This window comes from Crassostrea angulata, chromosome 5 (genome assembly GCF_025612915.1).
Source record: "Crassostrea angulata isolate pt1a10 chromosome 5, ASM2561291v2, whole genome shotgun sequence".
In the NCBI taxonomy this organism is placed as follows: Eukaryota; Metazoa; Mollusca; class Bivalvia; order Ostreida; family Ostreidae; genus Magallana; species Magallana angulata.
The window spans coordinates 59566030-59589929 of NC_069115.1; the positions used below are offsets into that span (position 1 = coordinate 59566030).

The 23900-nt window shown below is 34.5% G+C and overlaps 1 protein-coding gene across 1 annotated transcript; it reads left to right on the forward strand.

Moving 5' to 3' along the window:
• Nucleotides 1-690: 690 nt before the first annotated feature.
• LOC128185727 (nacrein-like protein) lies at nt 691-9554 on the forward strand. Its single transcript, XM_052855363.1, has 8 exons — nt 691-886; nt 2636-2797; nt 3386-3552; nt 4328-4420; nt 4929-4946; nt 5164-5365; nt 5593-5759; nt 8579-9554. The coding sequence occupies exons 1-8, from the start codon at nt 718-720 to the stop codon at nt 8774-8776; spliced, it is 1176 nt and encodes a 391-aa protein (XP_052711323.1). The 5' UTR covers nt 691-717; the 3' UTR covers nt 8777-9554.
• The last annotated feature ends 14346 nt before the right edge of the window (nt 9555-23900 follow it).

Sequence of the window (23900 nt, forward strand, 5' to 3'; positions counted from 1 at the left end):
ATGTGCATCATTGACTGATAAATACACAACAACACAGTACCATGTGTATCAGTGACTGATAAATACACAACAACACAGTACCATGTGTACCAGTGACTGATGAATACACAACAACACAGTACCATGTGTAACAGTGACTGATAAATACACAACAACACAGTACCATTTGTATCAGTGACTGATTAATACACAACACAGTATCATATGAATAAGAGACTGATTAATACACAAGAACAAAGAAACATGTGTATAAGTGATTGATAAATACACAACAACACAGTACCTATGTGTATCAGTCTATTCCTTAAATTAATGTGCACTTCACAAATTTCTCTTCTCTGTTAAATGAAAGTTCACAATGCAGTGAAGTGCATATTAGGAACTTGGTGAATTTAAAATTTCAATTTATGATGCAAATTTATAATATTAATCTCTCATTAGTTATATTCCTGAATAACTTTATGAACACCTATTGAAAATTGCAGAATTTCATAAGTTCATAACATATACAACACGAGAGGTATTTCCCTGCTGGTTGCCTGGACGAGGAAATGACCTTAGTCTAAACTTCCGGTATCTGTTACCTCTGACCCCTACTGACCAGTAGAATAAAGAGAAGCGCAGTCAGGAAAACCAAAGATTCACTTCATTCATACCTGTACTCTCTATATAAACAATTTACCTGGTAGTCTTCACCTGGTGGTCTCAGTCGGAACTATGCATCAGCGCGAGATCTCATGTCTCCTTACGCTGCTTTGTTTGATACCTGTTGTGTCAGGTACTTCGATCTATTCCAGGTATATGTACAGGCATCGCTACACAGGCACGTGTACAGAGAAAGTGTGTGATCTGGCGCACTTTAGTTACGACCGAGATAATTGTCAAGGTAACAACATTTTCTATTTTTTTTTGTTCTTGGTAATTAACACCTTTTATTGATTTGTTCTACTTGGTGCGTTCTAAACAAGTTGTCAATTAAAAAAATTATCGATTGGTGTTGCGATGGAATTGACAAAGTAAAAAAAAATCTTACAATTAACATTGCGTCCAGGAGATTAAAACTTTAGATAACCAATGAGAAGTTGTTAAATATTATCAAAACATGTTTTTGTTACATATATCAAAAGTACTCTAATTTGATAATTTACGTTCCTGTACTATAAATCAATGATATCACATTATATCACTAAAACACATTTTTTTTTTCACACTTTGTTTTTGATAAGTGTTTTTATCTGTTCGTGTGGGGCTTCGTTGCAATGAAAACAGAAAATAAAGATACAGAGAAATTTCAGTCTGATTTCAGGAAAAACTTTAAAAGATTTTGTTAATTTTGATTCTAAAAATCTTGATTTGAAAATGTTAATTAGATTCAGATATATATATTTGTAAACAAAACTTTGAGAAACTTTTAAAACAGTTGAATTAATACAAAATAGAATATACACAAAATTAAAGTACTTGATGTATAAGTTGCGATTAGGCTATTAAAAGCGGTTATTATAAATCGGGACTAATCGGGACTCCCATATACTTTTTTTCAAGTTTTACAAATAAGTCATTTTATTATATAAACAAGATGAAAGACTGAACTATACGAAATTTTACTTGTTTAAAGTTTTGCACACCTTAATCATTTTGAAAAAAAGATTACATTTTACCATTTAAGACATCACTTATCTAGATATACGAGAGTTGTTAGAAAAGTTCACGGATAAGTTCGATTGCGAGCGGACTATTTCCATGATACCAGAGAAACTTTTCATTTTTAATCTTGACGTATTTTCTAAGAAATATGTAATGATTTGTTTATTTCAAATGAACCTTACAAAATATACAGATTAATTATTTTGACAAGATATGCTTCACGAAGCATATCAGTTTTTTAATGTTTTATATTTTGTACGCATCTTTCATTATTTAAAAATTGAAATTTTGGCGCATAAAATAAACTATATTTCATTGAGATCAAAATAAGTTAAGAAGGTCATTTTGTAAAAGTTTTAATTAAATTGAAGAAAATTGAAGAACGACCGACGCTAGAAAAATGAGTCAATAACGTTAACGTAAATGGACACCTTGGAGCACCGGGCAGTCATTACATTTTGTTTGCGCGCAGAAAAATATCTGATAGAGACCAATTTTTTTTAGATGCTGCTATTTTTATATGACAAAGGTTTACTATTGGAACCTTAATTGGAATTGAAGGTTTGAAAAAGGAAATACTGAAATCTTGAGCTCTTGCAGCACCCCAACCCCCCATACAGCCCGGATCTTGAAAATACATGTATGGATTTCACTTAATTTTCTTATCTGAAATCGAAACAGCGTGGACAGAGATTTTTGGACCTAAATGATCTACGATATGAAAAAAAGACATTATACAAAAATTGGACAAATAATGGTGGGAACATGCGTTTTATAAATGGGTTATGGCATGAAAAGTGTGTGAACTAAAAGGTGTTTACTTTGAAAAAGATTAACAGGTTTAAATTGCCTTTCAATAGTTTGACGTCACCTGACGTCGTAAAAATATGAAATGGTGCTCCATAAATCCAATTCATGCAAACTTAAAGACGCTGTATCTTTTGAAATCAACTTCGTAGTAATATTTTTTTCTGTACCTCTGTACCAGGTCCAAACTTTTGGGACCGTATCACGCCTTGTTGGGGGAACTGCTCCTCTCTACTCCAGTCACCTATCAACATCAACACAGGGGAGACAATCTACCGACCCTTTAGAGGTCTCAAGTTTTTAGATCTTTGCGGGAGAATTAGCGCCAAAATCAGGAATAACGGTAAATATTTACACAAGTTTACTGCACATCTCAACATCGGGTTTAAAACACTTCTTGTATCACACCTTATAATAAGAGTATCTTTAATCAAACAATTGATTTTAAAGTTTTTTAACAAAACCATTCCCTCGCAATTAATAAAGAATCATGATTTTTGTGGGTGGAAAGAAAATACAGAATAAAGTGAGTATAAACTATGTTTTCAATAACATTTTTTTCTTTAAATTTGTTCAAATTCAATAAGTACAACTACTATTAAGACAATACATATACGACAACTCATTGTACAGTTTTTCGGCGCTCACAAACCTTAATAAAAAAAAATTAAAAAAAAAATAATGCAATGAATGCAGGTTTGCAATTTGAAGAAGAACAATTGTGAAAAGATCTACGCAAAACAGTTACAGTTCTTATGTCGAAGAGTTCTATATAACCATCAATGTCACGTGAAAAGGTTTACATGATATGGAGTGAACGGTCTGGTGCGTCCGTGATTGCTACGGCACTAGGTCAGGACATAGAATTATTTATGGACAGTATTGTCTCTATCCGGCTTATAATCTACTTCCTGCTTTGATTTTTATATAGGACATTCTCCTCATTTTATGGCCGACGATCGAACCCCCGTTAAACTTGGTAACGTTCCCTACAGTCGAAATGCCGGCTTCGCATTTCATGAAGTTCACATTCATCTTGGCCAGTGGGAATCAAGAGGCTCTGAACACTCAATAGATAATCAGTTCTACCCAATGGAGGTAAATCAAAACATTGCCATAGGGCAACATTGCTTACGTGAGAAATTTTTTTTTCAACTCTAAACTCTAGTACCTTTTATTACTTTTTCAAATAGAATCCATTGCAAGATTATAACTTAAAATCCTGCCGATCCCTCCAAAATATTATTTCAGGATTGTGGGACATTGTTTTGAATTTGAAAAGTTTACGCGACATTTATCTGTTTTATCAAAAGTACAAATTACAAGTCACTTCACCGCACTAAAGACTTATTTTGCTAATAAACTCGTTCAAGAAATAAATTTTAACTGTAACCTTCTTTACAAGATTTTCCATATTAGAATGCATACTCTAACACCCCCCCCCCCCCTCCCAAACTTTAGCGCTGTTTGACTTTCTCTGATTACAATGGTCTTAATGACATTCAAGAAGACTTAGCTGTTAGCTTTACAAACTAGGTCCTTATTTTCTATTTTCTCATCATTGATTATCAACTGTGATTCTATTATTCGACAATTAAAAAGAATAAAATGATATCTAAATAAAAATTCAAAATAAATAAAAATGTTTACTTTACATATAGATGAATAACTCTCTCTCTCTCTTTCAATTTTCGTTAGATTTGTCCATAGCATACCACATTTTTTTTTCAAAAGATCTTTTTATGATTAAAAAGAATAGAATTTTTGCAAAATCATTTAAAATTGACAATCCAAAACCTTATTGTTCCTTCATCGGTTAGATAAATTATCAATAATAACATGTGTGTGTTTAATCTGTTGATTTGTATTACAGGCCCATATGGTGTTCTTTGATGACCGCTATGAAAATATCGAGGAAGCACAGGCTCACCGCGGGGGCTTAGCTGTTATTGCAGTTATGGTTGAGGTAGGTATCTCCCTTTCATCGTCATCAAAATCATCCGCAGAAAATTTTCCGAAAAGAATATTATCAACATACGTTAACTGCAAAATGTGGACTTGGTCCTCGGCTGAGAAACACTATTGTTCTTTATATATACACGAGAACGGAAGAAGGCCGCCAACAATAAATGCCAGACATTTTTCGTCCATTTCTCCTAAACCATTTTATTCAGTTTTTTCTGGGCTATATAATACACCTTTCTTACTGATCTATTCACCTAATACAATAAACCTGGCATGTTAATGTATAACTAAGACAGTGTGATTTAGTAGTCAATAGCTTTATAACAAAGACAGTGTGATTTATAGTCAATAGATGTATTGTGTCACTGCTGACTTACCTTTATTCTTATCCTGGTTTTGTCATTTTTCGGACCAAATAGCAAAATATGAAACAAAATATATATTTGATGCAAATAAGTTTAATTAGGTTTTGTATTCAACACAAAATTGATATTTTTCAAAATTAACAGATTGAAAAAGATACTGAGGTAAGTTATCATTATAAATAGTAGTACATGTATTTTTATTTTTGCAATAATTTCTCTTTGGGTTTTTTTTGTTGTTGTTGTATAAACCATAATAGTATATTCGTTTTAAGTTTGGTAACTATTATATTATTCGCATTTTAATTAATAATCTGTATCATTCCGTTGCATATTATGGAGATACTCAATGTTTCTTCAGTTGGTTTTTGTTTTTGTTCAGTTCTCGCGGTCTAACGGGAACATATTTAAAAATCCTTTCTTTTCGAGACGTCAATATCCAAGACTGAAAAGGCAAGCTGTCTGGTCCAGAAACTCATGTGCTAACACCAGGGTGTGCAGAAAAAAGAGCGCCAACCGTCTGAGTAAGCTAACGGAAAAATATTATACTATCATTAAAAGCCATAGAGCGGAGAGAAACCAAGGTAAGGGGAAATCACTCTGTAGTGTTTTTAAAATGAAAATAACTTTATTTACAGTGCCGTTTTTTTTACATAAAGTTATAGCTCCAAACGTAATTATCAATAAAGTGTTACATGATTATATTGCAACCTACATGGAAAAAACAGTTAAAACAATAGAAAGAAACATTTACTGTCAAAGCACATTTCAATACTTTACATGGTCAGCCTTTAATGTTTATTATTTGTAGAAATCATTGAGAATTCATACGTTGAAGTTAAGGAAAAAATTTCACTAAGTGATGTTCTTCCCTATGACTGGAGTTTTTACACCTATCAGGGTTCTCTGACCACACCCCCTTGCTATGAAACAGTCCAGTGGATAGTTTTGAGATGTCCAATAGCTGTATCTAGAAAAGTAAGCTTAAGATATATGATGCCCACTTTTATGAACAAGTATTGACTTAAAACTATATTACTACATACATGTAGCTACCACGACCCGTGTTATGCAGCAATGCTATTAATCGTGGTGAGATGTCCAATACCTGTGTAAAACCGAGCAGCCAAGGAAAATTGAAGATGGAGTACTGAGTATCTGATGACTCTATTTGTATAATGAAAATCTACAGGCATTGACCTACAAATTAATACATTATGTAAGAAAACTGAAAAAAAAATGAAAGAAAAGACATTAACTACAGATTACCTTTAATACATTATAGCTTTCATAAAATATCAATTACAGCGCGCTAAACATTTACACTGATAAGTAAAACATAAGTTGATATGAAATTTGCATACAATAAGATGCTACGGATATTGACTAAATACTAGTTTCTGGAAACGGTATACTGCTCTAACTTAATTAGAATCATCGGTAACTCATATAAACATACAACTTCAATATAATTGGATAATATGAACAAATGAAATTACAGAAACTACAAAAGAAAGAACGCAATCAACTTGCGCAGTAAAACTTTGACTTATATAAATTTAAGATTCTATTGAACAAAACAAAAATAGAAAAATACAAAACGAAAAAATACACATAGACAAAATACTCTTACTATCCCATCTGTATCTCTAGAAAAAACATTGGATCATACATCACCGAGCAGCCTCCTTGTTATGAAACAATGCATTTCATAGTTATGAGATGTCTTATATACGTGTTTCCAGAAAAGTAGCATAAGATCATGTATTTCTGATCACGCCTCTTCTTCTGAATATTTTAAACAGAGATCATATGACCATATCTGTATCTTTAGATTGGTTAGCTTAAGATCACATATTTTCAACCACGCTCCTATATAAATAGTGCATAAGATAGTAATAAAATGTCCAATTTCTCTATCACTAGAAAGTAATCATTGCATCATAAATTTTGGACAATGCATCTTGTTTTCAAACAATTTGGATGAAAAGTGACCGATCTGTATCTCTAGAAAAGTCATCATTAGGTCATACATTTCTGACAAGAATCCCTTAATATACAATTTTGAACAGAGATGGTCGAGATGTTCCGTATCCCCAAAAAGGTAGCTAGGGTCATGCATTTTTTACCACGCCCCTTGTTTATTATGAACCGATGCTATAACTCATATTAAACATATCTGTTAATCTAGAAAAGTAAGCATTAAATCATTCACGGCGAATTGGACAGGTCAGCAGAGGATGCTCACTCATCCATGGCACCTGATACTGCCTCTATTACTCATTCAATCATACCGCCTAATGCTGCCTCTAATGCTCACTCACCCATGGCACCTGACGTTGCCTCTAATGCCCACTCATCCATGGCACCTGACGTTGCCTCCAATGCCGACTCATCCATGGCACCTAATGCTGCCTCTAATGCTCACTCACCCATGGCACCTGATGCTGCCTCTAATGCCCACTCATCCATGGCGCCTAATGCTGCCTCTAATGCTCACTCACCCATGGCACCTAATGCTGCCTCTAATGCTCACTCACCCATGGCACCTGATGCTGCCTCTAATGCTCACTCACCCATGGCACCTAATGCTGCCTCCAATGCCCACTCATCCATGGCACCTTATGCTGCCTCTAATGCCCACTCATTCATGGCACCTGATGCTGCTTCTAATGCTCACTCCTCCATGGCACCTGTTGCTGCCTCTAATGCTCACTCACCCATGGCACCTGATGCTGCCTCTAATGCTCATTCCTCCATGGCACCTGATGCTGCCTCTAATGCTCACTCCTCCATGGCACCTGATGCTGCCTCTAATGCCCACTCATCCATGGCACCTAATGCTGCCTCTAATGCTTACTCACCCATGGCACCTGATGCTGCCTCTAATGCTCACTCCTCCATGGCACCTGATGCTGCCTCTAATGCTCACTCCTCCATGGCACCTGATGATGCCTCTAATGCTCACTCTTCTATCGCACCTGATGCTGCCTCTAATGTTCACTCCTCCATGGCGCCTGATGCTGCCTCTAATGCTCACTCACCCATGGCACCTGATGCTGCCTCTAATGCCCACTCATCCATGGCACCTTATGCTGCCTTTAATGCCTACTCATCCATGGCACCTGATGCTGCTTCTAATGCTCACTCATCCATGGCACCTGATGCTGCCTCTAATGCTCACTCATCCATGGCGCCTGATGCTGCCTCTAATGCTCACTCCTCCATGTAACCTGATGCTGCATCTAATGCTCACTCCTCCATGGCACCTGATGCTGCCTCTAATGCTCACTCACCCATGGCACCTGATGCTGCCTCTAATGCTCACTCACCCGTGGCACCTGATGCTGCCTCTAATGCTCACTCACCCATGGCACCTGATGCTGCCTCTAATGCTCACTCATCCATGGCACCTGATGCTGCCTCTAATGCTCACTCCTCCATGGCACGTGATGCTACCTCTAATTTTTGTAGAGGTTCGTGTTTTCTCTTCTTCTGTTTTGTATTTTTCCTTTGGACTTTTGATCTAGAACACTGTTTGTTATCGCCACATTTCATTTTATATTTCTGATCATTCCCCTTGTTATGAAAAAATGTGTTTCATAATGATGAGATTCTAATATACATATTTTGAAAAGTAGGCTTAGGGTCATACATTTTCACCATAAAGCAATGGGTATTAAAAATTATAATTCACCATTTTTGTCAAATTTAAAAGAAATAAAAGAAAAGTGAATTCTTTCAATTTTCGTGAAAGTAATCGATGTAGTTATTTATAATTATATATTGTTATTTAGGCGTATAAATCACTCAGTACAGTCTCAGATATTCACGGAAATAGTCTTAAGAAGTTTGGAATCCGACGACCACTTCAGCGAGGGATAAAAAACCACCCAAGAGTAGAGGTCGAGCGCAACTTCCGGTGCGGGTCTCAAGGCAACCGACGAAACGTCTGTCCCATTGATCCCGATGGTTATTCGGAAATAATTCAATGAGAATCAAAAGCTTTTTCACTGATCTAAACTATTTAAATTCTTAAGCACTTGAACTGTGATATAATTGAATTGAAGACTACAGTGTACAGTGTACTTCAGTTCGGCTCAACATAGCACTGAACTTTTGAAGTGCAACTTCTATTTGTTTGTCATACTAGCAGTGTTTCAACGCACTTTGAAAAATTACGCACTTTGGAAATATTTTTTTCAAAATCTGTTAATTTAGGGACCAAGTCAACGCACTTTGAGAAAAAATACTTTTATTTCAAATTGCGTTAATATCGTCGATATTATTGCACTTTGAAAAAGACTGTCTTGGGTTTATTCGAATTACTTGATATATTGGATTATATGCAATAAATGGATTTAACCTTGTATAGCTCCATGGGGTATATTAATAGAAAACCCAAGGGAATCTAAGCTAACTTGATATACAGCTTCTTATTGCAATATTCGATCTTTTCCATTTGTATTATATAAATATTCATTTGTATTGTATAATTTTCTATTTGTATTGTATAATTTTCCATTTGTATTCTATAATTTTTCATTTGTATTGTATAAATTTTATTTGTATTGTATAATTTTCAATTTGTATTCTATAATTTTCAATTTGTATTGTATCCGAGGGATTGTTTATTTGTTTTGTTACGAAGGTTATCATTGGTTAAAAGTTTTATACTGTATTGTGGGAAAACCAGCGAGATGTTCTGGATGCTGAACGCAAACTGGTCCCCTTAACATGACTTGTTTAAACACGTCACAGGCGTCGGAACCGGGGGGGGGGGGGGGGGGGGGACTAGGGGGGTGGGCCACTTTTATTGCAAAGTTAGACCTAACCATTAAGCACATAGCATCATAGAGGGTTCAGCCCCCCCCCCCCCCCCCCCCCACCACTTTTTCTCGCAGCAAACATAATTGAACTGAACTGAAATTTATATTGAAAAGATTAAAATATTGAGAATTGAGAAGTTGGAGTTAAAGGTATAGTAGCCCCCCCCCCCCCCCCCGGATTACGAATTTTATGATTTTGGGAATTAGGTTTTGTCAAGATTTCTGAGGATTAGTCTAGCATTTGAATAACAAGTTTTGATACTATATAAAATAAAAAGTAACATGAATAACAAGTTTTGATACTAGCATCATTGCCGCTAAATGAATAGACCACCACCTCAAGCAGTGGAAGCAAATTGAAAGTGCCCCCCCCCCCCCACTTTCAATTTTGCTTCCACTGCTTGAGGTGGTGGTCTATTCATTTAGCGGCAATGATGCTAGTATCAAACTTGTCATTATATTGATTTTCAATGCTTTTTTTTTTATATATAAAGTGTATCTGTACCTCATATCTGAGTCATAGTCTAATCAAAGTGTGATAGAAAACGAACCGATTTGAAATAACAAAAACGTGAAGTAATGACTCAATTTACATTTTAAAAAATATTTTTGTACCCCAGCAATTCAACGTCATATAAATAATGCAAGTCCGTAAATTCGTGGCCAAAGATTTAAATGACGAACTCTCTAGGACTGAAATGGCTCAGTGGTTAGAGCAACATACCTTGTAACTAAGTAACTTTATTGAACTAGACTTTCCAGGTTGAAGGGTTCGATTCCACCAAAACTTGATGCAATATATTTTTTTCTCATTGTATGTTACAATATTCAAACTGAATACAGTTAGAAATTGTGCAATTGAAAATGTTATTATAAAATTATCAACATCATGTAGATTTTAATTTGAATAACATGTAAAGAGTAGAACCCACATCAAAACGTTAATATAATAAATATTGTGATTATGCGTTTAATCAATTTTATACCTTAATCATAAGCTGACATAAATACAGTTACTGCAAATTAACCAAAAAATCTATTAAAATAAATAAAAAATGACAGAAATTTTATCCAGAAAAAAGGAACTTGAGAGAAAGTCAAACGACAAAAAAATATCTAATTATTATAAAACAATAGAAGAAAATAGTAGATTTATTATTTTTATATCTTACAGGATAAAAAGTTCGCTCTTGAGTTTTGTCTCCCTCTCTTTTAATCATTTTCTAGCCAAATATGTCAAATTCGTGATATTTTCATTCTCTTTCTGAAAGCCACGCTGACATGTTTACAATCGATGTGCATACGGTGTTGAACGAAGGCTGGGCTAGCAATACTTTCTGTATGAACCATCTAAAATTATTAATTTTAGCAATGAGAACTTTGGATTTTACGACCGTACGAGTAATTTTTGCGAGAAAATCCATATAAGTTACGGAAAAACTGTCATTTCATGGTGTTTGCGCAAAATGGGCTCTCATGTCTCTTCAAGAAAATAGAAAAATAAAGATCTAAAAATCGTTTCCATATAAAAACCGTGATTTGTCTCCACAATCCTAACTGGCTTCAAATCAAAGTCAAACATTAAAAAAAAAACATGCAGTTTAACAGGTAATTCTTTTTGACGTGATTTTGCCTGCTATAAAATATAGCGACCGGTTAATCCTTAGTCGGTTCTAAGTCGGTAGGTTTCTTTGGGTCGCAGTTGACAGTGTACAAACATGGACCTTTGTACAGCATTCTTGATTGGAGTGGTTATGCTTACATGTAGTTCCTCTGAGGGTCGCGGTGACCTAAAAACAAACGGGTTCATTAACCAATTCAAAATCCAAATCAGTGGTTCCTGCAGGGAGGAGGATTGTCATCAGGCACGGTACAGCTACAATCAAAACAGTTGTCAAGGTCACAAATAGGACAAGGATAGCCTTCTATTATAAAAAAAAAATAATTGAGAGTGCCAACTTCTTTTTAATACGCTGAGGTTTCGTCAGTTATTAATAATTTCAATTCAAAGTTAATTCTTTTACCGCAGAAAACAATTATTATCAGGCACGTAGCATCGTTTTTGAAAGTGGGGGGGCCAGACCCATCCAAAAAATCTTGACAAGCAAAAAAAAAAAAAAAAAGGAGGAAAAAAAAGGAAATTTAAAGTTTTCCAAAAATCTTCAAAATCCTAATCCGTGGGGGGGGGGGGGGGGGGGGGGGGGGGGGGGGGGCTCAACTATACTTCCAAAAAAATTCTTCCCTACCAAAACATTTTCTCCAAATCTTGAAATTCCTAATCCGTGGAGGGGGGGGGGGGGAGTACCTTCAATTTGACTACTCATTTCCTTATTTTCATATCAATTTGACTACTCATTTCCAAAAAAGTGGGGGGGCCAACTCCATTATCATTCATTTTTTTATATGTAAATTTTAAAAAATTTGTTGCTGCGAGAAAAAGTGGGGGGGCCAGGCCCCCCCCCTGGCCCCCCCTGATGCTACGTGCCTGATTATAGTATGCGAGATTCTGCAAAATAGCTTTGCATATTCAGATTTTTTTTTCGAACGAACGATGTATTGAGTTCAGTTTATTTATCAAAGGAAGATGAAAGCGCTAAGCAGTTTCTTAAAATATCTTAATAGCATTGATATCACGAAAGCAAAGCTGGCTTTCAAAAGTGTTTAGATAATTTCCAGATAATTCAAGGTTAATTATCTTAACATTTTAACTTTTCATTATACATGATACTGCCGTGTATCTTATAATTGTCTCATGTAAAGAAAACACTTCTCCTGTAAATGTGATGATGTTAACAATGAGGATTTCACTAGGATTATTTATTACAAGGTCCAACTTCTGGAGCCGCGTCACTCTTTGTTGGGACGCCTGCTCTTCTTTCCACCAATCCCCTTTCAACATCGTCACCGGCAGCTCCCTCTATCGACCTCTCAGCCACCGACAGTTTAACTATGTCTGCGCTCGGGTCGGAAAGAAACTTGTTCATAAGGTATATTATTGTGTGAAGTAGTTCCATTTTTTAACTTACAGCGAACTACGTTGAAGCGTTTAAGGTAACTCGCGGGTTTACTGCATGTGAGAAAACCTGCCTTGAAAATTTTTCAGCGTGATTCATAGGTTTCAGAGAGTTATTTCTAAATCTTATTTGAAATTCGTCTGCGTGGAAATGATGTTATCGTGGTTAAGGTAGTCCATCCATAACTAAGGCGAATTTTACAATTTTGAGTGATCTATACTACATCAAATACGTATTTTAAAGCTATTATGAGCTGACATAAACCAAACTTGGCTGTATGTATGTAGTCAATTAAATGAATTTTTTGCACTTAAATTTTTTTTAAAGAGTTGTCTATCTTTTAGGAAAATTAAAAAAAAATCATTTTCTGAAAATATATATGGAGAACTATGAATTTTGGCAAAACAACTTTAAAGATTTAAAAATTTCACAAAACCCCATATTTTTATTATAATGTTAGCCTGACGTCATAATTTTCTTAAGTCTGAGAACAAAAAAACGAAAATGCATTGATTGATAAGACTAACTGGTTTACACATATTAGAACATGTTAGAATACTAACTAGACATTATGATGAATTTTATCGAATGAACATATGCGATTAAGAATTTTTATAGTTAGATCGGTAGTTGAAAATACAAAATTCATAACTGTAAAAGAAGCAAAGTTAATGCATACGGTTCAATTTATTTACTTGTCTAAACATAATTTTAAATAGAAGAGTTTCAACGCACACTCATGCCTTATAGAACAAAACGTGACAATGTATGTCACGTATTTAAATTTTAGCACTTGATAATTATAAATGTTTGTATAAACTGCACTTAATAAAGTCTTTTGAAATCCCTTCGGGCTTTATGGGATTTGATCACGTGACCAACCCGTATCTATATCCCGATAGACATCCAAAAATGATACCTTATTTCTTAAATAAATTATGAGTTAGGTATGACGGTCAGCTCTTTTTTTGTGACGTCAGCAAATCCGCAAGCTACGTGTTAATGAATGGCAGTGACGCTAAACACACACAAAGCATTAAGTTTTCATTCACAATTTTTAATGAATATTCCAGTCCGAATTTCCTCTATTAGTTTTCAAATTCCTACTCTCTTTTTTTATTCAATTTTACAAAAAACTGAATGATGATAATACTTTAACATTTATAGCATTAAACTAGGTATATTAACCTTACTCTCCAGGCACGAAAGTTATGTGAGGTCAGTGGTCAAAATTTTGAGATATGGTGTATTTTATCATTTTTAAGCATTTTTCAATATTTTTGTAGTGTGTGCCATTCGAATATCTAAACGAAAAAGTGAGATAAAACCAACAGAAAATATGCAAAATTATGTTGACTAACATATAAAATCTTAACTTTGAATATTACAGTACTACCAACAATATTTCAGTGAAAAATAAAATCTGAAAATTTTAGTCCGAATTTCCTCTGTTTTGCTAAAAGTCTAACTTCGTTTGAGCCTTAATTCCGTAATGAAATATCGGATGGTTTGTCAATAATAATTCATTTCATAAATACTGTTAGTGTTTAGAACAAATTTTACTCATGCCATTAATTTTGTAATTTGTTGTTATTGGACTGTTAAGTTCGGGGTATGAATAATCCGTTTCGGCGAATTCCTGATCGGAGTAAGTATTGTTATCCCAGGAGAAAAGTTCTTAAAAATGGTCATGCAAAATAATAGTTGGTCCTTGTATAGGGTTCTTCTTACGTCCACGAAAGAAATGGTAGAATATTTTGGGGGTTCTTCTTTTTTAAATATGCCATCCGATTTCCTTGGTATCGGAGGTAAATATGCTTAAGTTTTCCTCCATATTTTTTGTAAGTTATTTTTGCTGAAACCAGATGAGTTCTATTGTAATGAGTTTTTGCATTATTAAATAGTTTCAAATCCGTAAATAGATTCTCCGAAGGTTTACACATTTTGCATCAAACCGAGCTTTGTTGTCTAACGTTTTATAACTTTTACAATGAGTATAATTACTAGTTTTATTTACAACAAACTCTTTGCTACAATGCGGTAAAAATACATTAAGTACTTGCGTAAATGAATCTATTCAATTAATCATTCACACCGTTTCTTGTTAGTTCTACATTAACTAAAACTTCATTCAATTGCGGTAAATGATCATACAATTGAATTCTTATATCATCATACAACGATTCATCCCACCGCGTTCTAATAAAATGCGTATTCGCATTACTTATCTCAACTTTAGGTATAACATGTCTATTAACACATAAATGAAAATATAAAGAAGCATGGTCAGACCATTCATTAAAATCGTCAACATGGAAATAATCAATTATATGAAAGTAATTTTCTTTAACTATCGCAAAATCATATACGCTTGAATCAATATGATTAAAAAAATGTATATCTACCTTCTTTGTCGCCAACTGTACGACCATTACATACTCGTGTACAAGTTGAACGGCAAAGCTATAAAAGCTTTCTTCCAAAACTATTTACAACTGTATCGCGTGACTCTCTAACATACATGGGATCATCACATTTATAATCTATAACGGGGGATAAAAAAGTACTCATTTCTGTGCCCATGACATCATGTTCTATATAATCTGGCAAAGTGCCTATTCGTAAATTGAAATCGCCACTTACAATAACACAACCTTTTTATTGTACATTGATATATCTTCGCTAAGTATACTAAATAAATCAATTTCATTTTTCTTGTAAAAAACATTGTTTTCATGTCGTATATACACAAATCCGATATACAGGTCAGTATTGCCATCATGAATGCGTACCGTTTTTAGCTTGATCCACAAAATAGATTCATGTACAATATTCTCTACACACAAAAAGGTGTGCAGTTCTTTTCTGTATAACAGTAAAAAACCTCCATCTTTACATGACGTTCTAGGAAAACACTTATATGAGTATTTGTCTTTAATAAGACTATTATCAATATCAATATGTACATCGAGCCAACACTCAGACATAAAAATGATATCATTTATATCATATTATATGTTAAGACAAAATTCAGATGACTATATCCAAGATCTCAAATATCATGGCGATAAATTAATAAAGGATGGCTTGTTATTTTCCCCCATTAGATTAATTAATTAATAAATTCCATTTTTTCCAGAACGAAAAAACTAAACGGGTAGGTGGTAAGAAAATAAAGAAGTCCCTGAAATGACCTACTGTGAAATCATCACTGTTCGTTGGGGATCAATGTTCGCGACTTTCGTGGGTAGCCATTGCCCAAAAATCTACATTCCCACGAACGTTTAAAAAGTATTTGTTTAATATAAGTTAAAATTATCTCAAACTTGCTATCAACGAAATTACGTACCCGCGAACCAGGCAAATTTTGGCTAACCACGAACATATTGACACCCACAAACAAAAATGATTCCACAGTATATCGTTGATTTAAATGAATTTTTACAATAATCTTTTTTTTAAAATATGAATATCCTATCAAAAAATATTCTTGAATTTGAAATTGTTCGAGTAGAAAGGTCGTGTGGGGGAGACGAAGGCCTGGCAGACGACAAAAGAGGTCAAGGTCATCTGGAAACACTGAGAACTGTAAAAAAAAACAAAAACAAAAACAGCATGTGATGGAGAAATACTACAGAAAAATCAGTCGACATGTATGGAACAGCGCCTTAGGTAATTAAGATGATAGACTTGGTACACCAAATGAGTTCTTCTCTATAATGCTTCATCTAAAAGATGGTAGACTCGGTACATCCTTAAATGATTTAGAACTACTCTATAATGCTTCATTAAGATCGTAGACTCGGTACACCATTAAATGAGTTCTACTCTAACATGCTTCATTAAGATCGTAGACTCGGTACACCATTAAATGAGTTCTACTCTAACATGCTTCATTAAGATGGTAGACTCGGTACACCCTTAAATGAGTTCTACTCTAACATGCTTCATCTAAAAGATGGTAGACTCGGTACACCATTAAATGAGTTCTACTCTAACATGCTTCATCTAAAAAAAATGGTAGACTCGGTACACCATTAAATGAGTTCTACTCTAAAATGCTTCATTAAGATGGTAGACTCGGTACACCATTAAATGAGTTCTACTCTAACATGCTTCATTAAGATGGTAGACTCGGTACACCATTAAATGAGTTCTACTCTAACATGCTTCATCTAAAAGATGGTAGACTCGGTACACCATTAAATGAGTTCTACTCTAAAATGCTTCATTAAAAAGATTTTCATAGCTGTGAAAGTCGGATACTAGTATCAATCGTTTGTTATTATCCAATTTTTAGGCAAAAAAGGGCAAGATATCGTTAGATATCACGGAAGATATCTCTATAAACGACATCCTGCCTGACGACTGGAGTCACTACACTTATCATGGTTCACTGACCACGCCGCCATGTTTTGGAACCGTTCAATGGATCGTAATGAGATGTCCAATCAGGATCTCCAGAGAGGTTAGTCCTAAATACACGAAATATCCTTAGTGTTCTATTCCAAAGATGGAGCCATCCACATAAGATACAGCAAATAGTTGACAGAGATCATGTTACTACAAGTAGGTATAACAATTGAAAACTTGAGAAACGTTAATACATTTAATCATATTGTAATACTAACGTAAAGTAAAACAGGAAGTACTGATATTTGTATATCTATAAACTATATGTACATTGATCTCTAACAGGCGTATGAGGCTCTCGCTAATGTATCGGAAACTCAACGTCATCCACTGAGCAAGTTCAGCATCTGACGGCATCTTCAGCGAGGAACTGTGGACCACCCTAAGGTTACCGTGGAACGGAACTTTCGGTGTGGATCCATCGAAAACAGGAAACTTGTTTGCTCAAGACGGGGATGGATTTGACAGGGGAGACTTGATGGGGCCTATAAAAGTTGTGTGCAAAAGCTTGTGTAAAGAACGTTTGATTAGCATATTTTAAAAAAAAACAAAAGGTCTATTGGCTTTATTATTATCGCCCACCTGGGCACAACAGTGTAAATGAACCTTACGTGTTTTCATCTTAAGTTTACTCGTTTAATAAAATTAGATGTATTGATAGGATTTTTGTACAGGAAGTTACGTATCCATAAAACTAATTTTCATCAAATTTCACGAAGTTCAACATGAATGTCCACTTATATTGTTGAAAAGCACAATGAATATACGACTATAAAGATCGGGATGTATAAGTATAAATGTTAGTAAAATTAAGATATCAAAATGTTTCTTTTGTAATACATAGGGTAGTTACAGTGTTAAGAAGTTGTAGCATTGTAACACTTGCTCCCCATATGTTGAATTTTGCACCCCTCAAAATACCATAGACCTGGTCCAGGGTCACGGTTTGAATAATTTATAAATGACTCTGTATCAGGATATTTGCAAAGTAAACTTACAAATTTTAGCATTGTGCTTTATATAAGAATGTTTCCCATTCGTTCTGTGTGTCCCTTCAAACACTACTGTGTCGTACAGTGTTTTACCTACCGTCCTAATCGTATACAATGGAAATGTCTAAAACGGGTATGTGAATAAGAATACCGAGAGTTTCCAGGAAAGGCGGTTGGTTCCAAAATTCTATCAGAAATAACAGGGCAAAATATTCATTGCATGCTGGTCCTGTAAAAGGACCCATTTCCAATTGAAAATTGGTTGTTTTTTCACAACATTTAATTGAAAAATTCCCAAAATATAACTGTGTCGTATTGTCGTATCAACATGATCGAAAGTTGGGATGCCGATTTTGTAACTATGCTGAGTGAGACATCCTTAAATATGTAAATCAAAATATCGGAGTTTTTTGTTAAGTGTGGTTAATTTTGACGAAAACAAATGAAAAATTGTATAGAAATTTTGTTTTTTTGCTAACATGCGTTGAGTCATATTAGTTAAATTATTTTTCCCAAAAGAGCAATTTGTGGACGAAAAATTCTCAGTTTAAAGGGTGCAGGACCCTGTACCAAAAATGGTCAATAAAGCCCTGAATAACGATGAAAAAAGTTGTTTCTGCAAGAAAGCGTTTTAAAACCTTTGACAGAAAGAAACGTTTAAATGGGTAAAAAAAATTGTTTGAGCGACAGAATTCATCAATAAAATCAATTATACCTACACGTGCTTTTCGGTGGATTGTTACCGCAATTGAAGAACGTCTTTAAAATTTTGACGATCTGCAACCAGAAAAATGAATGCCTCCAAAATATATAGTAACAACCTCATCTAATGGCCGACATTTCTAGTGAAAACTACAAATATACACTGTAAACTTCACACAGAAAGGTTACAGTCTTTCTGTGAAAAGTTTACAGACGGAAGGTTAATATAAAATGATAAGAAAAGTTCTTTCAGACACAGTTAATAGGTTGGGACCAATCGCCAAAATGGGATGTATATAGCCCATTTTGGATATGATATCCTAAAAAGGGTATAAAATTACAGTACAAAAATAAAGATTTTTTTTAACAGAATATATTGTAAGTCTGCATTAAAATTAGCTGGGAGCTCCCAGGTCGTCCATCTTAATTTTTTCAGACCTGCAGGTACATTTGAATACATCAAATTAAACAACTTTTGGTAAACAAGTTTTTCTGTAACCCTGCAGATTGGGAGATAGATGCCTCAGTATTCTTGGGGATCAATCTCACAATATGGAGAGTTGCAGAAAAAACTAAGTTAACAACAATTGTTGCATTTAATGTTCTATATTTATGCGTATTCATGACAAAAACGTTTAATTTTTTCCCATTTTTTGCACTGTACATTTAAGGAATTGTATCACAAACAGGCTATCATATCCCATTTGGGCGATTAGTCCCAACGTGTTAGTTTAAAGCTGAACACCGCTCGTAAATAGGCACTGTCCGCCATATTTCTCTTTAATCACTGCTGTCCCTACAACCCTTATACAAGTAATAGCTTTCCAAAAAGCTTGCCTGACTAAACAAAATTATTCAATGGAAGCATTCATGTATCGATTAGGCTATCATTTTAGAAATGAATTTTAATTTTCGCTGCTGATCATAAATTGATAAACGGAACGTAAAAATTTAAGACTAAATGTCAGTTTTTCTTTGATCAAGAACATGCACATATATATTACTTGAACTTCATTTATTTTATTAATTCAATTTTTGTTAGGAATGTACACATACAAGTGCATGTAAGCTTGAAAGTTGGAGAGTAAATAGTCGTTTTTTTAAAATTGTATTTGTTATATTAAGATGCAAAATCAACTGAAAGGCAATTTAAAAATGTTCAACCATATGAAATATGAAAGGGTATACAAACAAGTATAGTTTATGAATGTGTGTGGGCAGCTTCATCAAAATCATTTTGACAAGCAAGTAAAAAAGGGTAAATTCTCAAATTCATGGAAAAATACCCTAATTGTAACTTCAATTCAATTAGAATTCCTTATTTGCAGTTTCGTTTATTGCATGCTCCTACAAAAGTGGAAGGGGGGGGGGGGGGTGGGGGCAAATCCATGATATTTCCATTTATCATATAAAGTGCCAGCTGCCAAAGTAGGGAAGGGGAAGCAGCCCCCCTCACCCCAACCCCCGATGCTACGTGCATGTGATGTAAACACATGGTGTGCTCTGGGATATTCGCATTATCCCAACGGACTCGTCAACTAATCGGTGCGCAAAAAATATGAATGAGACAAATGGCGCGAAATCCTGCTACTACCGTTCACGCAACGAATGAACTCATCCATTGGCAGAGAGATCCATGAGGAGGGGGTCAGATGAATTTTTTGACATTTGTTTTGTAAAGTTACATACATGTATATTATACTTTGGATCAGATGTTTTGGAAGAAATCTAACGAATTAAGAAACAGGAAGAAAGACACTCGATTAGAAATTGTTAAATGTAGTAATGTACATTTAGTAAGACACGCGAACTATGATCCCTTTTCAAGATTAATGAAATCGCCCAACTGAACGAAAATCGGGTCACACCCCGCTTCGGCGATTTAGTTCCTCCAGTAAACATTCCAGCTGTACAAATATATACTTGTTTTAATCCAATTATTACTTACATTGTACCGTAATAGACGATTTTTTACAAGTTGTTGCGATGACCCCCTCCCCCTTTTTCACCGTTAGTGGAATGCTGATCTATTTTTAAACCAGGACTACACACGTGCACTGCATGGTGAACGTCCCTTTTACTTTAAAACTCTTGCTCGCTGTTGTTATTACTTGCCATATAACATTTTCAATAATTGTGAATGTAAATGTTGACATCTTAAACATGCATCGGTTAATCTTTTTTGTGAAATATCATTATATTGCTTGTCCTATTGTCTGCACTGTTTCGGAGAATGCAACTTTTAAACCTTAGATATGCCTGACGTCATGACGTCAGGCAATAAGGGACAGACCTCTAAACAGTTCAAAGTACTTCGCTGTAGAGGTCTCACCTGTGTGGACGTACATTTTGCCTCGCCGTGTTACCCGGTCGCGATGAAATTATCAAATTTTACGCACTTTTTGAAGCCAGGAGAATACTAACATCAAATAAATTGGTCAATGCATTATTTACGAACAGAAAATGAACAGAAGATAAGAAAAAAATGCATAAAATCTAAAGACCACGAAAGGAATACTACATGAGGTTCAGGTGTGCAATCGGGTGTAACGAAATCGAAGGGTTTATGTACTGGCTGTCAAATGCTTAACTAAATGTGCAAGCAATGGCTGACGGTACATTTAATTTATGGAATCATTATGTGGGTATTATTAGAACCATTTTAACAAGACCTTGGACTTTCGGTAAGAGGTAACTATCTATTTCTTGCATCAAAACAAGTTAAAATGACACTGGTGTCGAGTGAAATATACATAGATTGTGTAGTCAGTTCAAATGTAAGCCGTACAAATCTTGTTGATTTCAAAGTGGCTAGCAATGAAAAGACAGACTTACGTCACACTGTTGTTTATTATGATAGATTTGATCACACCCGATCGTATTTGATCAACTCATAATACTGAACAAATGATTCCTTATTACTTTTATTTATATTCTTTTATGCCACTGTACGATTAAATATTAAAAATAGTCATTGATGAAAAGTATTTGAGTAAACATTGCACAATCGATTCGTAGTGTTATCATAGACAAAGACACTGAAAAATGTAAATTCATGTATATACATATTACTAATTATGACATTTGCTGTCGTGTATTTGGTGAGGGGATTGTCATTAAAATCAGCACGGAGTTGTGCATTCTACATCGTATATATATATATATATATATATATTGTGTTGCCCAGTCCTCGACAAATTCCCCCATATTTGGATTGTTCCATAGGTGCAGCAATCTAACTAATTACTCCGAATCATGTGAATTGCACTGCAAGAAAAAGAATTGGACGTCAGGACGGCCGACGTGATCAAATGCACTTTTCTTTATCATTGTTGTCAACTGGACGTGTTTGTGTAGTAAATAATCTTTTGATATGTACATGACGTAAATCAGACAATATTCGCCCTGTTTGTTGGAAAGGCAAAAAAGCAGCCGCTCTGCCTAACGGCGTTTAGTCGTTGGATAGCTCGCTACGTTCTAAGAGAGAACAAGTTCCACGAAGAACTATACGGTCTCATTTTCCGGGTCTCAAATTAATGCAGCCGGACCACTTGAGATCTATATTTTCTTCTACTTATATATCCATACAAAACCAAACGTGATATTATAAACCAGAGTAATAGACCCGGTGGTTTTATATCGGCTGAGACGTTAATATTGAGGGGCCGACATGTTTGGTGGAGGAAGGTGAGTCTCAAACAGAGAATACAGGAAGGACATTTACCGTTATCTAAAATCATATTAGGCAAAGTGTGACGATTCAGTTAATTATAATAATTAAATTAAAAGAAATCAAATCGAATTTCAAATAACGTCAAGGAAAAGGACAATCCGTGGCTAGAACCCACAGAATAGATTACATTATGAAAATATGTGTGTTATTAGGTTTGTTCCAAATTATTTTAGTAAAAAAAAACCCAAAACAAACTATAGTTTTTAAACCGAGATATAAGAACTCGTATTAATCCTAAATTATCAGCGTGTGTCAAGTCTCTGCATTACGATAATGGCGTTAAAAATGATAACACATTGTCGGTTCAAAACATATGAGCTAATGTTTTTTTAAAGATACTGAAAATACTTCGAAGATGGTCTTCAGTTTAAAGTCAGACAGTCAATATCGTGTCTCAAGGAAGATATTACTCATTCTTACCCTTTTATTAATATTCATTCATCAATCATATTTTAAAATAATTACATCTACCGAGTATGATTCCCTCTATTTCTTACGGAAACTTAATGTTAATTCATAGAAGCTAACAGGACTGATATCGACACGCCCGTTTATTGATTGGTCGAAACCTACAGCCACTGAGACTGACAGAACTGAAATCTTCAGGCCCCCTTAATTGATTGATCGAAACCTTCATCGACCTAAGAAAAATCACGGACTGAACGAAATAATCATGATGATGTCAAACTCCAGTTCCCTTAGAAGATGCTTTGGCTGTTTCTTTTAGCGAACTTACTGATGTACATTAACAGTATTTTAGTTAATTCAATTTCCTTTTTACAATCAATTTATTAAGTTGTTAAAAGAAAGATGTAAATAAACAATAAAATGTTTTATTTGGTGATTCATGCGGGTTATGAAGGTAGCGATCATTGCAGACAAAAGTTACATAACCCGCTCATGCGTAATGCATGTAAAAAAAAATTCTGCAATGATGGTCAAATTGTCTTATTTATACTTTAAAGGTTGAATGTGCATAGATCATCGGTAATTTTTTATTGACAGACTTAAAGGGACTTGGACACGAATTGAGCTCAAAATTTCAAATTTATTTTTCCGATTTTAATGTTAAGAATGGATAATAAGGGTAGTTTTAATGCTTTGTCAAAATTTGAAAGTCAGATATTGAGTAATAAGCAAGAAATAGAGTTTGGAATTCTTTGGTTTTTTTAAACAAAGCTGGAGGTTTGTTATTGTTTAAATATGTATTTTTGGTATTTTACGTACTTTAACATTACCGGAATAATTCATTGAAGCGAGATTCTAAAGATGTTAATGCTTTCTTTGATGGTTCACAAAGGTTTGGAAAATAGCGATCATTGTATACCAGGCTTTGTGTATTTTACTTTAAAGCTTGCTACCTTGAGGTTGTATCTGTATGAACTCCCACAAAAAAAAAAAAAACAGTTCATAGAACAAAAAACAAAATTTAAATG